Here is a 13,340-nt window from a genome sequence, read left to right on the forward strand (position 1 = left end):
AAAAAAGAGAGAAGAAAAAAACAAAACAAAACAAAAAAAAAAGGAAATCAGACAGAACTGGAGTTCTAGAACCAAGAGTTCCAACCCTTAAATTTAGCAGGTCATATTGCCATCAGTCTCTCAGAAACTTAAAGCTCTAAAAAAGAAACGAGAAAGAGGTGCTAGTCAATGGTGAAGGAGGGAGCGGCACAGCGCGCGAGGAGCTGCCCCGGGGCTAACACGGAGCTGGGGGCACTGGGGTTATTGCAATCTGGGCTCTGTCAGCAAGTGGCTCGCTCAACTCCCCTCGTGGGTCAGGAAATCAATGTTGGGTACCCCCCAGAGGGCCAGAGCCATCCCCAGCGCAGTCCATGAACACGTTTTGCTTCACACCCCAAGCAGGACAGGGAGAGGAGGGCACGGCCTGCCCGTCCCGAGCCGGGCACGGGGCATACTTACATGATGAGCATTTTTAATTTGTGTTTCTCTGGCGTAAGTTTTTATCTTTGTGATTGTTTGTAGAATTGGTTTTCCTGCAGAAAGAAAGAATAATGTCACGTGGTACATCGACCCTCACCTCCCACACCTGATGGACCCAGAGAGCGTTTTGTCCTTTCAAACACACTTACATTGGCCCAGCTGGTTCATCATCTGCAGCAAGAATCCCGACGCGATCCAGGGAAAGACAAGGGAAGGAAAGAAAGAGAGAGTCAGTGTTTGCACAGCACCACAGCAGCACTGCGAGCAGCAAACCGAACTATCTACAGCATCAAAGGCCATTCCAGTCGGGAGTGCAAGGATTCATGGAGTTACTGTTCTGGATTCGGGTTTAATGGCAGGTATGTTGCTTCAATGGGTTTAGTTAACACTTGGAATGCTTGTCATGAAGGACTGCAACTGGAGCGGACAGACTGGTGCCACATGGTCAAGACTCATCTTGTCCCCAAGTTCCAGTGGTTCAATCTCATAAAAAATTGATGGAGACAAACCAACGGTTCAGTTGTAAAATCCTGCTGGTTGTTTGCTTGCATTGACTTGGTTGTTTTTTTACATAGTTTAATTTTAAAGCCATTTTTCCACTGCTGATGAGTAATTCCTGGTATATACCCCCCAAAGGGTACATAGCCCCATGCTCATTTTCCCAGGGATGATACAACCCTTACCCCCCCATTTTTCTCCGTGGTTAATTGGAAGGGACTGGGTTAGGAGAGGCTGCAGCAGCCCCAGCTGTGCTCCCTGGGCCCTGTGTGTGTGTCCAACACCACGGGAGCAGTCTGGGTGTTGGGACACCTCCAGGCACACACACTTCAGCTGCAGCAGACTGACAGCATCGTTCTGCCCACGTATCCTGGCAAAACTATTCTCTTTTAAGAAGAACTGGGGGGAAAAAGGATCCGCCAATGAGGAATGTTTCACATTAACTGTTTCATGACCAATTGGATGTTTTAGGGGCTTGTCAAACCCCACGTTTTCTCCCAAGCTACAGTACAGAAGACAGAGATGCATTTAAACAGCAGTACAAAAATCAATCCAGAAAGTGAACTTCCCACAGATGGATTTGGGGGGACCAATGCTGGTTTTGGCACTCAATAGTTGCTGTTCCCACCTCATGCTGGAGGGATTTTTCACAGAAGTCTTTGAGAAACTCTCAGCAGGATTCCACAAGGGTGCTTAGTGCACATGAAGCAGTTATGGAAGTTACAGTCTTACAGTGTAGGCATCCGCATGAGCACACGCCAGGAGTAATGTCGGGAAAAGGGACATTACTCCACCTGGACCTTCAAGGCAACGGAGAGGCAAAGCCACCGCTAGCACAGACAGTGACCCGAACAAAAAATACTTCAAAAATAAAGAACTAACCACAAACCAAGAGCTTTACAGCCAAAATAACAGACTAGCGACACACCAGTGTCCACAGAATTCCATTACCAGCAACAGTAACTATCGGACACGGTACAGAGAACTGGGACTAGGAAGGACAGCCAGACATCAATGTGCTGTTGTATATACAGTGAGATATACAGAGACACATTCAGGTACTGAAACACAAAGCACAGCAGAGGAAATCTACAACTTCCTTCTACAAACATCTCTTGGGAATCAGCAGCTCTGGAAGCAGCCCGAGCTCCGGGTGGGACGAGCCCTGGGCCCCCCCAGCCAGCGCTGCCCCCGGTGCCGCGCGGCTGCAAGACTCATCTCTGCTCTCTAGGAAGCATCATCAACAGCTTTGAGAGTTTGTTTGGCTGGACTTCAGCAATACCCAACTGCACCGTGGACGTCTCACTGGGAAACTGCCTTTTGCCCTCCTCTGCTCAAGGATTTAAATGTCTATTTCGGATCAGGAGGTTTGTGTTTTAAAAAAAAATAATAAAAGCTTCATGTTTCTGAAGGCTGCCATGGGGTGTTTTCCTAGAGATCCAACAAAAAATGCCTATTGGAATGCTTAATCTAGATGGTGGATCCCCACCACTCATCCCTGGCCCATCTATAGCCTAACCAGAGAGAAAAAGCCTGAGGAGAATTCCTCGGAGAGTCACTATCCTGGTCAGGCATTAACTGCTGGAAAAGCTTCCCCAGTACAGTACAGACACAGACCGAACCCTCAGCGAAACCAGGGGCAACAGAACAACAGAAAAACCAGTACAGAATCAGACTAAAGAAAAGATTAAAAACAGCAAACTGAAATCCAAATTAGTCGTGAAAGTGAATGAGGAAGTTTCAAGGAAGGAGTGTTAAGGTCATGACTTGTGCGCTGTATAGACTGAAGCGGAGGTTAAACAAACTCCAAAGCATGCACATCGCACTTACCACCGAGTTAAGGGTATGATGCAATTGAAGGGGGGAAAAAAAAAAAAAAGAAGTCATAGTAACCGACAAGATCAACACAACTCCCAAGCTCTGAGCCCAAGCCCTGCTCTGTGCCAGGCAGGAACACCTACGGCTGCGGTGAACATCCTCCCAGCGCTGCTCTGCTCCAGCCAGCTGGGGCTGGGGCTGGGAACACATACACCCTCCTCCTCCTGCAGCAATTCCCGAGGGTGTGGGGGATCTGCAGGCTCCAAAACCCCACTGACTACAGAATACAGGAGTAAAACACCCCCACGGCCAGCCCTTTCCAGTGGGAATGGGATTACCTGCATAGAGTGCCCCAAATCTCTCATTTCTGAACCAAAAAGGTAAACTGCTGCTTGTCTTTAGCACATGAAGTTAGTCCTTCCAAAACTATATCTGGGCATTAAAACTGGAAGGTGATGACAAATAGATTTGCTTTAGCTCCTGCGCTTGTATTGACTGCCTGGGAGTGTGGTTTGTGCCCTTCCTGGTTACTTTCAGCCTGCATTCCTAAGCCCTTTTAGATGTCAGTTTCTTTTACCTCCTTTGGAAAGCTACAGGATTTATTTTTAATATCAAATTCATCTTGGGTAGCATTTTGTGACTGGTGGAAGTTAAAAATGAAACACTAATGGGTTCTTTCAGCACTCAGATTCCAATTTTTGCATCCAAAGGGATTCTATGTCTCAGCTTGTGCTTTAAAACATGCAAAAGATTAATCCCAGACTGGGTTGGGTTGGAAGGACCTTAAAGTTAAGTCTCATTCCACCCCCTGCCATGGGCAGGGACACCTTCCAGGTTGCTCCAAGTCCTGTCCAACCTGGCCTTGAACACTTCCAGGGATGGGGCAGGCACAGCTTCTCTGGGCAACAGGAGACCTGCTCAGAGAGGAGTGGAGAGCAGCAGCTCCATTCCCATCGCGGCACGTGGCCACCCTCAGCTCCCGTGTGGATCAGCAGGAGCTGGAGCCTGGTTAAACCCAACTGGTGTTCAGTTTAAGCTCAAATGCTCAGCAAGAGCAGCCAGAGCCTGCAGCAGCTCAGGGTTCTGTGTTACCATACCCTGTGCTGGGCCATTCCCACTGGGATACAGCCACGGGAACAGCTGATGGTTAGTCTCACTGTGTACCTGCCTGACAGTTTTCTCCCCCTGATGAATTTTAAGCGTGGAAAAGAAAAATGTGGATAATAAGGGGAAAAAAGAAACCCAGAAAAATCAAGTTGTTACAAGGTAAAGCATTGCAGTGAAAACAGTTTGTTTCTTTCAATTACTTACAGTAATAGCAGGAACAGGGAAAGTCAAGAAAAAAAACAAAAGAGGGTTAGAAAGAATGTGGGGATATGGATGGAGCCTCTGCAGAGCCCTGAGGAAAACACTGACGGGGAGTCTCCGGATTAGGCTGAGAAATGAGGGGGGAAGAATGCAAAGGGACATGTTATAACCCAGTCACCTCATGGCTTTGGACTCAAGATCCTGTAGAACATGGATTTTCAAGTAAAAACTGCTCACATTCCTATGGAGAATGCAGCCAAGGAGTTTTTACTTTCTACTTACCCCAGAGAACACCCTTTAGACCAGCATTCTTTGCTAAGTTTGGGCTATTTGATCCAACAACAGCAGAACAACCACTTCCTTCAGGAACCTCTGGTAGGCTACAGTCAGGTCAATGACTGATCACTACAGCTATCAAACCAAAGCAGCTCAAGCTCTACCACAGAGGAGCAAAGCTATTTGCTTCCTTTCCTTGCCCAGGGAAGTCCAAGCACCTCTGGAGCAGGATGCCCCACAGTGCCTGCCCACAGCAGCTCCCTGTGCATGCAGCCCATGCCCTCGGCATGCTGTGCATGCAGTGCTCACCCCAAAGCCACGGAAGCTGCACGCCCTGGATTTTCCAACCCTGGCTGCTCTCTGGGAACAGGATGCCAGCTGGATGTTGCTTTACCATGTGTAAAGCAAGTCAAGACACACTGTGAAAGGATGCAGGGATTCAAGCGCAGTCTGCCCTGCCTTCCTCCTTCCAGCACGGATTTGGTCGGAGGTGAGAACCCCCTAAACCACAGGCACCACGGCAAACCCCGCGCCAGGCATCCCCCAATGCCATCTTTGCATTGCTTTGGTAGAAGTATAGATTTCAGGGGTGCAAAGGTCCTTTTCCTGCTGTATAGCAACAGGAAGAAGAGTAAAGTCACAAATCTGAGTTCTGAGAAGGAGGAAATAATAGCAAAGGAGCTACTGAGCAGCCCTGGCCCGAGGCACAAACAGCAATTCCACCCAACACAGAAGCAAGGTCCATGCAAAACCAACACCTGAGTCAGGAAATGCCAAAGTTAAGGGAGTGGCCCTGCTCTTCCTGCGTGGCAGCACTTCCAGAGGGAGGGAACACCTTCACGTTGGGAAAGTGCCTTGTAACACCAGCCCTTGATCCCTCAGACTCTGAAACCTTAGCTGCCTCTTTCCACAGTAAATGGAGAACTGCTCCAACTGCACCCAGGATATCTGTCACCCTGCCCAGCCACCAAGGGATGGGGCCTTGGCACGCTGAGCCTGCAGACATAGAGATGAGAAGGAAAGGGAATTAATTCCATTGTCTATTTGGCCTGGCCAGGTAGAGTTCCCAGGCACTTTGGAAAACATCCCAGACACCTGAGAATTCTCTCCCCCAGAGAGAACATTTCTCTCCACCAGTCACATCCCCCACTACTAACTGGGGAATTCTGTTGAGCACCAGGCTGGTCCCACCCGAGGGGACAGCCCAGCACATCCCCCACTGTCTCTGACCTGTGTAGGTGTTGTCAGCCCTAGAAACATTACCTGGGGATGGCATAGGTGAGAGCACAGCGAGGGCACCTGCAGCTCTCAGCAGGACCCAAGGCAAACACTCTGCTGCACACATCTGCACTGCACCAGTCAGGTGCTGCAGGTGTGCTTTGGCTCTCCATTTAACTGCTCCTCCAGCTCCAAAAGCCTTGGATTTTCCTGCATACAGGCTAAGTTACCATGTGGCCTGAATAAGTCATCTTTGCACAAGTGTGCTGAAAACCTCTCAGCTAAGATCCTCTTGACAGGACAGATATTGGCCAGTAGATCAGAGGATTCTCCAGGGGAAGGAAAACCTGACTGAAGGTGGGAGACAGCCTGGGGTAGACCTGTGGAGCACTGCAGAGGGCTGAGCCCACAGGTACAACAGTTGTACCCCAACTGGGCACTGATCCCAGTGGCCATTCATCCTCAAACCTGGCTGTAGAATCTGAATTATTATGCCATGGGGAGATAGTGGGGGAGAATGAGGGAATTTCAGTGTCTAAATGTGGAGTGGTCCAAAGAGGAAATCCACATCCCAGCAGGAAGAGCACAGACAGCTCTATCACTGCCGCAGCAGCTTCACATGAAGTTCTGCCACGACTACAGGCCTTAGAGCTTATCCCATCACACCAATCCCAGAAGGACTTGAGGAGCCACTTGACAGAGATCACTGCTGCTGCCAAGTAATACCTGTGTGGAGTAACGTGGTGTTCAGCCCCATCACCTGCTTGAGCTGCTGGCTTGGCCACAGGCTCAGGGATGTTACCCACTCTGACTCAGGCATCACTTTGGAAGCAGAGCTGCAATTCCAAACTCTAGGCACACCACTGCATTCCAGCATTAACTTTGGCATTTCGTAACACTGTCTCTCAAATAACAAACTGAAGGCTAACCCAAGTCAAACACCCACGGGTGGGAATCAGCAGGTTCCCGTGGCCCTGCCCACAGGGCCTTTCCCACCACCGCATCACGGAAAGCTTCAGCGCCAGTATGGAAAATGCAGGAGTCCCCAAGGAATGCAGGACTCGAGTCCTTCATCCAGGCAAACCTAACACACAGGTACGGGCTGAACGACACATCCCCATGGAGGTGTCACTCTCCAGGGCTCCAGCTTAGCTGCCTTCAGAACAACAGCAGTCTGAGCAAGCAATGTAGTAACCTCAGTTCCTTGGCTCATCATCCTGGACAGCTCCATGGCAGAGGATGAGCCTGGATCCCTCGGGCATCTCAAGAGCAGCCAGACCAGCCAGGAAAACTCCAGCCTTGGAAATAAACCGGCAGTGAACTCTTCACCTCCACCAGCAGCTTTGCTGCACCACTACTGTGGTTGTGCTGAGACTGGGTCACCTCAAAGCCAATTTCTGTTGGATTCAATCCATCTGAGGCTGTTTGCAGGGAATATTTACATATCATATTACTGATACCTTGTTTTGGTCCTTGTGAAACTTCATCAATGAAACCCTGAAGCACAGGGAACTATGAGGAGTCATCCAACACAGAGGTGAGGTACATGCAAGAGAACATTGAAGTTGTCTTGTCCAAGTTTTCTGGGCTGGTTGAGGCCACTCTGAGGCTACACTGTGTGCAGTACAAACCCCTCAGCGGCTGGGAAGCTGTTAGTTAGGCAGAGGAACATGCACTACAGTTTACTTTGTTGGCTACACACCTCGAACAGTCTCCACACATGCTCTGTAAGCAGTTAGTAAGTGCTACTCAAGTGATTACAATCAAAAGCTGGTTTTCGCTGGTATGCACTAGTGCAGTTTGGATCTGCTACAGAAGTGATCCAAGCATCAGCCATTCTCCCACTATTCCCATTTGTTATCTGTTTCATAAGCCTCTCTTTCCCCTCTCTGAAGCACGTGTCAGGCACTGTGAAGGTGGCTTTGCCCACACTTCACCAGCAGATCACTGTTTCAGCACCTCTATTTTCATCCCCAGAGGCAAACGTCACGCTGCGTTGTCACAGTCCCTCGTGCAGCTCCACAGCAGCTCGTCCTTGCCGCACAGGCTGCGACCCTTGGGAGCTGCCTTGGAACAGCTCCCACTCCAGAGGGCTTGGCTGGCCCAGGAAGGTGCTGATGGCTGAGTGCTGCCCGTCCTGGCCCAGCACACTGCCCTCCACGGACTCCAAAGCATTGTCTGGGCACCTGCTGCACTGCTTGGATGCATCATGTTCCTACAGCACGATGGCATTCCAGCTGCTTCTCCCAAGGAGTCCTTGGAGAGGTTTTCTGCTACACACTGTAGTAAGCAGCTAGTAGTAGGTCAAAGCCTGTTTCTCAGTGTGGATCTTGCAAGTGCCCCTTCCCCACCTTTAAAGAGGAAGGTGTCCAGAAGCAGCTCACAGATGAAAGTAACTACTATTTTTATGTACCAAACACAGTTTAACTAACTATTGCTACCATCAAACCTGATAATATAAACCTAATCCTTATAAAAAAATCTAACTCAGTGGCTATGACAATTACATCTAGTTTCCAGAGCATTCCTTAAATAAAAATTCAGTTACACAGCAGAGTAAGAGCCCTAACCTCCCCTTTGAACACTGAAACATTGAGTTTGAAGCATCTCTCTGCTCCCAATCCCTCTGAGTGTAATGACTCCTTAGTTTCAAGCGTAATGTCTCCTTGCAGAACCTGCCCAGTGTCCAAGGAGAGTGCCACGGGGATTAGCGTGCATCCAGCTCTCCCCCTGTGCTGCCCTACCCTCCTCAGGGCTGATGGGCAGGACTGCTCAGGCTCCTGCAGCAGGAAAGCCATGGGAGCAGTAGATCCCTCGTGCAAGAAAAGCTTTAAAAGGTATTAATAACCCCCTCCCACCCCACGGTCTGAGATCTCTGGGAATTCCAGGGTTGGGATTTGGACCCTCTGGGCTTAATGTCTGGAGAGGGAACAGATGAGAAAGCAAAGAGCTTGGAGCTGGACAAAGTGTGCTGCTGTTCCTTGCTGCCACAAGGCCCCACTGGGTTGTGTTCCACAGGTTTGCTTTCCCTTGTCCCTTTGCTGAGCTCCTCACAGGCGGCGCTGGGTAGACTTACCGTCCGGCACTTCGTCCGGCCGCTTCCTCTTCTCATAAATAACTATGATGACCACGAGGATAATGATTTCTGCCAGGATGCCCAGGAAGGGCCAGAGTGGAGCCAGGTGGCTGCGCACGCGCAGGATGGTCGTGACCGACACGGAGCCGACCTGGTTGGTGGCATTGCACTGGTACTCGCCAGGGTCCTCGTTGATCTGTAGGTTTGTGATGCTGAGCTCAGTGTAGTTCTCTTTGTTGGAAATAAAGAATCTGCCGGAGGAGTTGTTGATGTCCTGATAAAGGGAGAGGGATGGAAAAGAACAAGAGCTTGAAGTTCATTTGTGTGTCATGGAAACTGGAAGAGCTTTGAGGGATTTTTGCTCCTTAACATGACAGAGAAGCCCACGCCCAGTGTTTGTTCTGTCTCACTACAGTGAGCTCTGCTGCAAAACACCTCCAAAAATTGCTGAGGGAAACCTGCACATCACCACAGAGGGCTCTGATGACTCACAGCACTTGGTCACTCACTCAGCACCATCCCGTAACAATTCAAGCCCACACTTAGCAGTGAACAATCATCCCATCCTGTTATTTGCTTTACATTTTTTATCCTCCCTGGCAGCTCATACAGCAACACAAAAACAGCTGTGCTGAAGGGTTAGCAACTTCCAGCTCCTCTCCTGCTACTCCCAGTGCTGCTCATATTTTCCTGCTCACCAGATCAGTTGCTACATGGAAAAAATATGTTTGCTGAGGCACTGATAGGGATCACTGCCACCTCCTCATGTCAAGTCTTTGTGAGCTCAACCAGTAAAACTGGAAAACTTGGGATAATTTATAACCAAACGCAATTTTAAATCATCATTTTCCCTAATTTGTGTCTTGCAGTTTGTAGCACATACCCTGAACACTATTTTCTGGGCAGTTGCTAACTTTGCCCAGCAATGCCACGAGCAGCTCTGTTCATACGCCAACAACCTAAACACCCATTTGTTACTCATCCATCCACACTCACTGCTGCTGGGACAGCTCAGCTTCACTCAGTGTGTGTGAGTGCTGAGGAACTGCAGTTTGATTAGCTGCAAGGCCCTTAGACAGCACATCCCTAAGCCCAAGGTGCTGGTTTCCTCCCCTCCTGGTGGTTTGGCCAGGTGGATCCATGTCTGACACCCCCCTGTGCTTACCTCAAACACCCCGTTGACCTTCTTGCGCCAGACCCACTCGGGGTGGGGGAAGCCCACAGACTTGCAGTACATGAGAGCCTCCTGCCCCTCGTTTTTGTTCTCGCTTCGCTTGTGGCCAGTGATGTCAGGAGTGGCTAAGAAACAAAAGAGCAGCTTGTAAATACAGACTTACTGCAAGAATTTGAACACAGCCTAAGTTTTCCAGCTCAGTGGAAGCTGTTCCTTTCCCACACTGAGCCTGTCTTATGGCAGAAGAAGTGTGATGTAATTCCTGTGTGTTAGTGAGAGCAGCCCTAAAGCCTGTGAGAGATCAGGCAGGATCAGGGCAGTGCCCGAGCTGAACTTGGCCGAGCAGATGGCTCTGGTGCCGCAGTGACCACCTTTAAAGCCTGTTGGCTCCCGAGCTCCCTAATCACTGCACACGTGGCCTGCTGTGTGATGGCAGGACATGAGCTGATAATCCAGCCACAGGCCCCCAGGCACCAGACTGATGGCAGGGAAAGTTCCCTCAGCACTAGCCAGCCCTGCCCATGGGAGCACCTGAAGCTGTAAGAATTAAGCCAATTTCACAGCTCTGATCAAAGTGAACAAAACATCTTGTGCAACCAGAGGTCAGCTGAACCTGCTCTTCCCAACAGTTACAGCACAACTCTTTGGGAAAACATTTGGCAAGTTGAGGTGCTTAATATTATCCTATTTCCAAGGCCAGGGGTTTTAAATTCAGGAGGATCCCACACCTCCCCCCTGTGGGATGCTTTTGGGGCAGGAACACAGCTAGTTCATTCTGCCTGTAACATTACCAGAACAAACCTCTGAGTTACACAAAACCCATGGCTGTAAGAATACTGAAACCACAGTGTCTCAGTACGTGTGTGTTCACCTGGAAACACACAACCAGGAGAGACCAATCCATCCAGGCCTTCTCCAAGTGCCTGCAGAATCCCAACACACACCTGAGCTTTGCAGAAGTGCTGACCAAAGGATGAAGCTAGAGAGATGTCAACTAATTAATTACAAGACGATGCTAGCCATAACTCTGATAAATAAGAACAAGGCCAAGAACAAAACAGAGGTTTTATTTATCTGTAAGAAAACTGACACCTAAAATGTGTCTCTCCATATCAAACATGAAAACACTCTGAGACACACAAAACCTGAACTGAATGAAGACACCAGAAACTCAAAATTCTCTGGTCTTGTACAAAGAGAAGCTGCCAGGTACAGAAACTAGAAAGGCAAGAACATTCCATACCTGCCAGGGCATCACCTGTGCTACAAGGAGCAATAATACCTGAGGAAAGGAAGTTTTTGACCTGAAGGTCTTCAAGCAGAAAAGAAATCAGCTTTAGGGTCGAGTGTGCTGTGCTCCCTTCAGGATACCAAGCACTGATGTGCACCTACAACAACCCTTCAAAGCCCTGTCTGCAGGGCTGGAGAGGAAAATACCACTAATTCCAAAAGATAGTGGTTGAAGAAAGGAATTTCCTCTCTGGATCTACTGAAAGGTGCTGTCTCGTCCCTGCTGCGCTTGGGAAGTTCTCTAGGTAAGTCCAGTGACCTCCCTGGGGTTTTGCTTCCCTGAGGATGACAAGCAGGGGTCTACTCCAGCCTAAGGAACATGAGATCAGAAGCAGAGCACAAGAAAGACACATGGTGACAAGGCAGTAGTCCCAAAACTGGCACTGCCAGGCTGTCAGGAGGGATTGCCAATTACCCCCATTAGGGAAAGCAGCAATAGGATTCACCAGCTTCGAGCTGCACTGGCAGCTGGCCCACTTCTGCCAGCTCCTGGGAGGGAAAGAAAGAGGGAAAGGAAGAGGGAACACTTTCTAGGACAACTCCACTTGTGCTGCAGGGTGACCTAGAGTTCTCCTCCAGCCAGGAACTAGTAACATTGCTTTAAGGAGAGGCCACCTCCGCAGGGTTATCCCGGTGAGAGCAGAGTGACAAGAATACCTCCTGCTCTTCCCAGCTCTGCTGGGACAGGGACTATTTTTGGAGGCAGCCAGAGGGGAGCACTACGTGGGCTATTGATGTTTCAGGGCATAGTGCTAGCCACTGAGACATTAATGCAGTATTTATTCTCCCAAACAGTGTGGGTTATTGTGCTCTGCTGTCCCAACTACAATTCCAATATCCCTGCAGCGAACCTCAGTCACAGACGTAGCACAGAGCCATGTTTTCCTGGGAAGGTTTTCAAGTCAAGATTGTTCCTTACACTATTCTGCTCCAGTGCCAGTGACAGATAAAGCACAGAATGAAGCAGGTTTTGTTCAGGGAGGATTTAGGTTTCACTTCAGCTCTCAGGCAGTAGAATGCACATCTCTGTTCAGACGTGGGCATGACATGCTACGTCAGCTCCTGCATCAGTGACACTGAGATAATGCCCTGGGGAAAGGGTTTTTGATTCTTTGTGAAGCAGGTTTGCTTCAAACAGCACATAGAAGAGCAAGGAGAGACAGGGCTAGTTTAAATTAACTGCTACCAAAAAAAAAACCAAGGCAAAATAACTATACATTGAAGCATTACTGACACAAGTGTCTGACAAGCATAATTTTGATGGTTTAAAACCAAAGCCATAAAGGGGTTTGTGCCTCAGTGAACATAGGGGCTTCATGCTGCAAGTCCCCAGCAGGCACAAAACACACTGTGCAGCAGCTTTGTGAATGATTTGCTTTTCATATAGCCCTGAAAAGAAAGGTTTACCCTGTTACAGAGCACTCAGTGACATTTCCTGATAGATAGCAAGCATTCAGCCCTTAATTTCCAGGTATTTTCAAGCTATTTTACTAGCACTGCTAAAAAGGAGAGGTGAACTGATATGTGTAACACCTCCAAACCATGTCCCAGTTAACAAAACCCCTTCAAGTTTCCCATTAACAGACAAAACTCAAGCAAGGGCAAAAGCACCTAAAAATATTCCTGCCATAAAAACTATTAGGTCTCATGGGTGACCTATAAAAGGGCTCTGGAAGATTTCTTGTCCTGCATTATGACTCTAATCCATGTGTACCTTTTGCAGCCCGGGCAGAGCAAAGGCACTGTGACAGGGGGGAGCATGCTGTGGGTTTTCCTGGGTCACTCCAAGGTGCAGTTGTGCTAACAGAATGCCCAACTTTAATCTCTGCTACAGAGATGGGAACCTGCAGTAGATGTCTCTTACAACAGCCAGGAGCCAAGGACTAAGGTGGTCCCCATGAGCAGGTGGAGAGAAGAGAAAGGTACAGAGAGAGAGGGGTGAGGAGTCAGGAGAATCCCCTTGCTGAGAGGCCTCAGAGAAAAGACCTGAATAAACTCTGCCTGTCCAGGTGCAGGGAGAGAAGGGAGAGTGATGGGAAGGCAGAGACAAGAGATGCACTCTGTCAGCCACCTTATGCCATTTGGGATCTTCCCTGGTGCTCAAGCTACCTCAGGGCATGATGTCCTCCCCCAGCTGGTTCTCACTGCTGCTCTGCACCTGCTGATGGTTTGGAGCACCAGGAAGAAACTTGTTTTCTGCTCCTGCTAGTGCCCATGGCAGGA

General features: G+C 49.1%; 1 protein-coding gene across 1 annotated transcript in view; it reads right to left on the minus strand.

Moving 5' to 3' along the window:
- Positions 1-429: 429 nt before the first annotated feature.
- NPTN (neuroplastin) overlaps positions 430-13,340 on the minus strand; it is a gene marked incomplete at its 5' end in the record, with an annotated part of 24,438 nt that continues 11,527 nt past the window's right edge. The window contains 4 exons of the mRNA XM_009078079.1: positions 430-512; positions 609-630; positions 8,654-8,927; positions 9,819-9,952. Coding sequence (XP_009076327.1) covers positions 452-512; positions 609-630; positions 8,654-8,927; positions 9,819-9,952 — 491 coding nt within the window. The remainder of the gene's footprint in view (positions 513-608; positions 631-8,653; positions 8,928-9,818; positions 9,953-13,340) is intronic.

The sequence above is a fragment of the Acanthisitta chloris genome, unplaced genomic scaffold (assembly GCF_000695815.1).
Source record: "Acanthisitta chloris isolate BGI_N310 unplaced genomic scaffold, ASM69581v1 scaffold26950, whole genome shotgun sequence".
Taxonomy (NCBI): Eukaryota; Metazoa; Chordata; class Aves; order Passeriformes; family Acanthisittidae; genus Acanthisitta; species Acanthisitta chloris.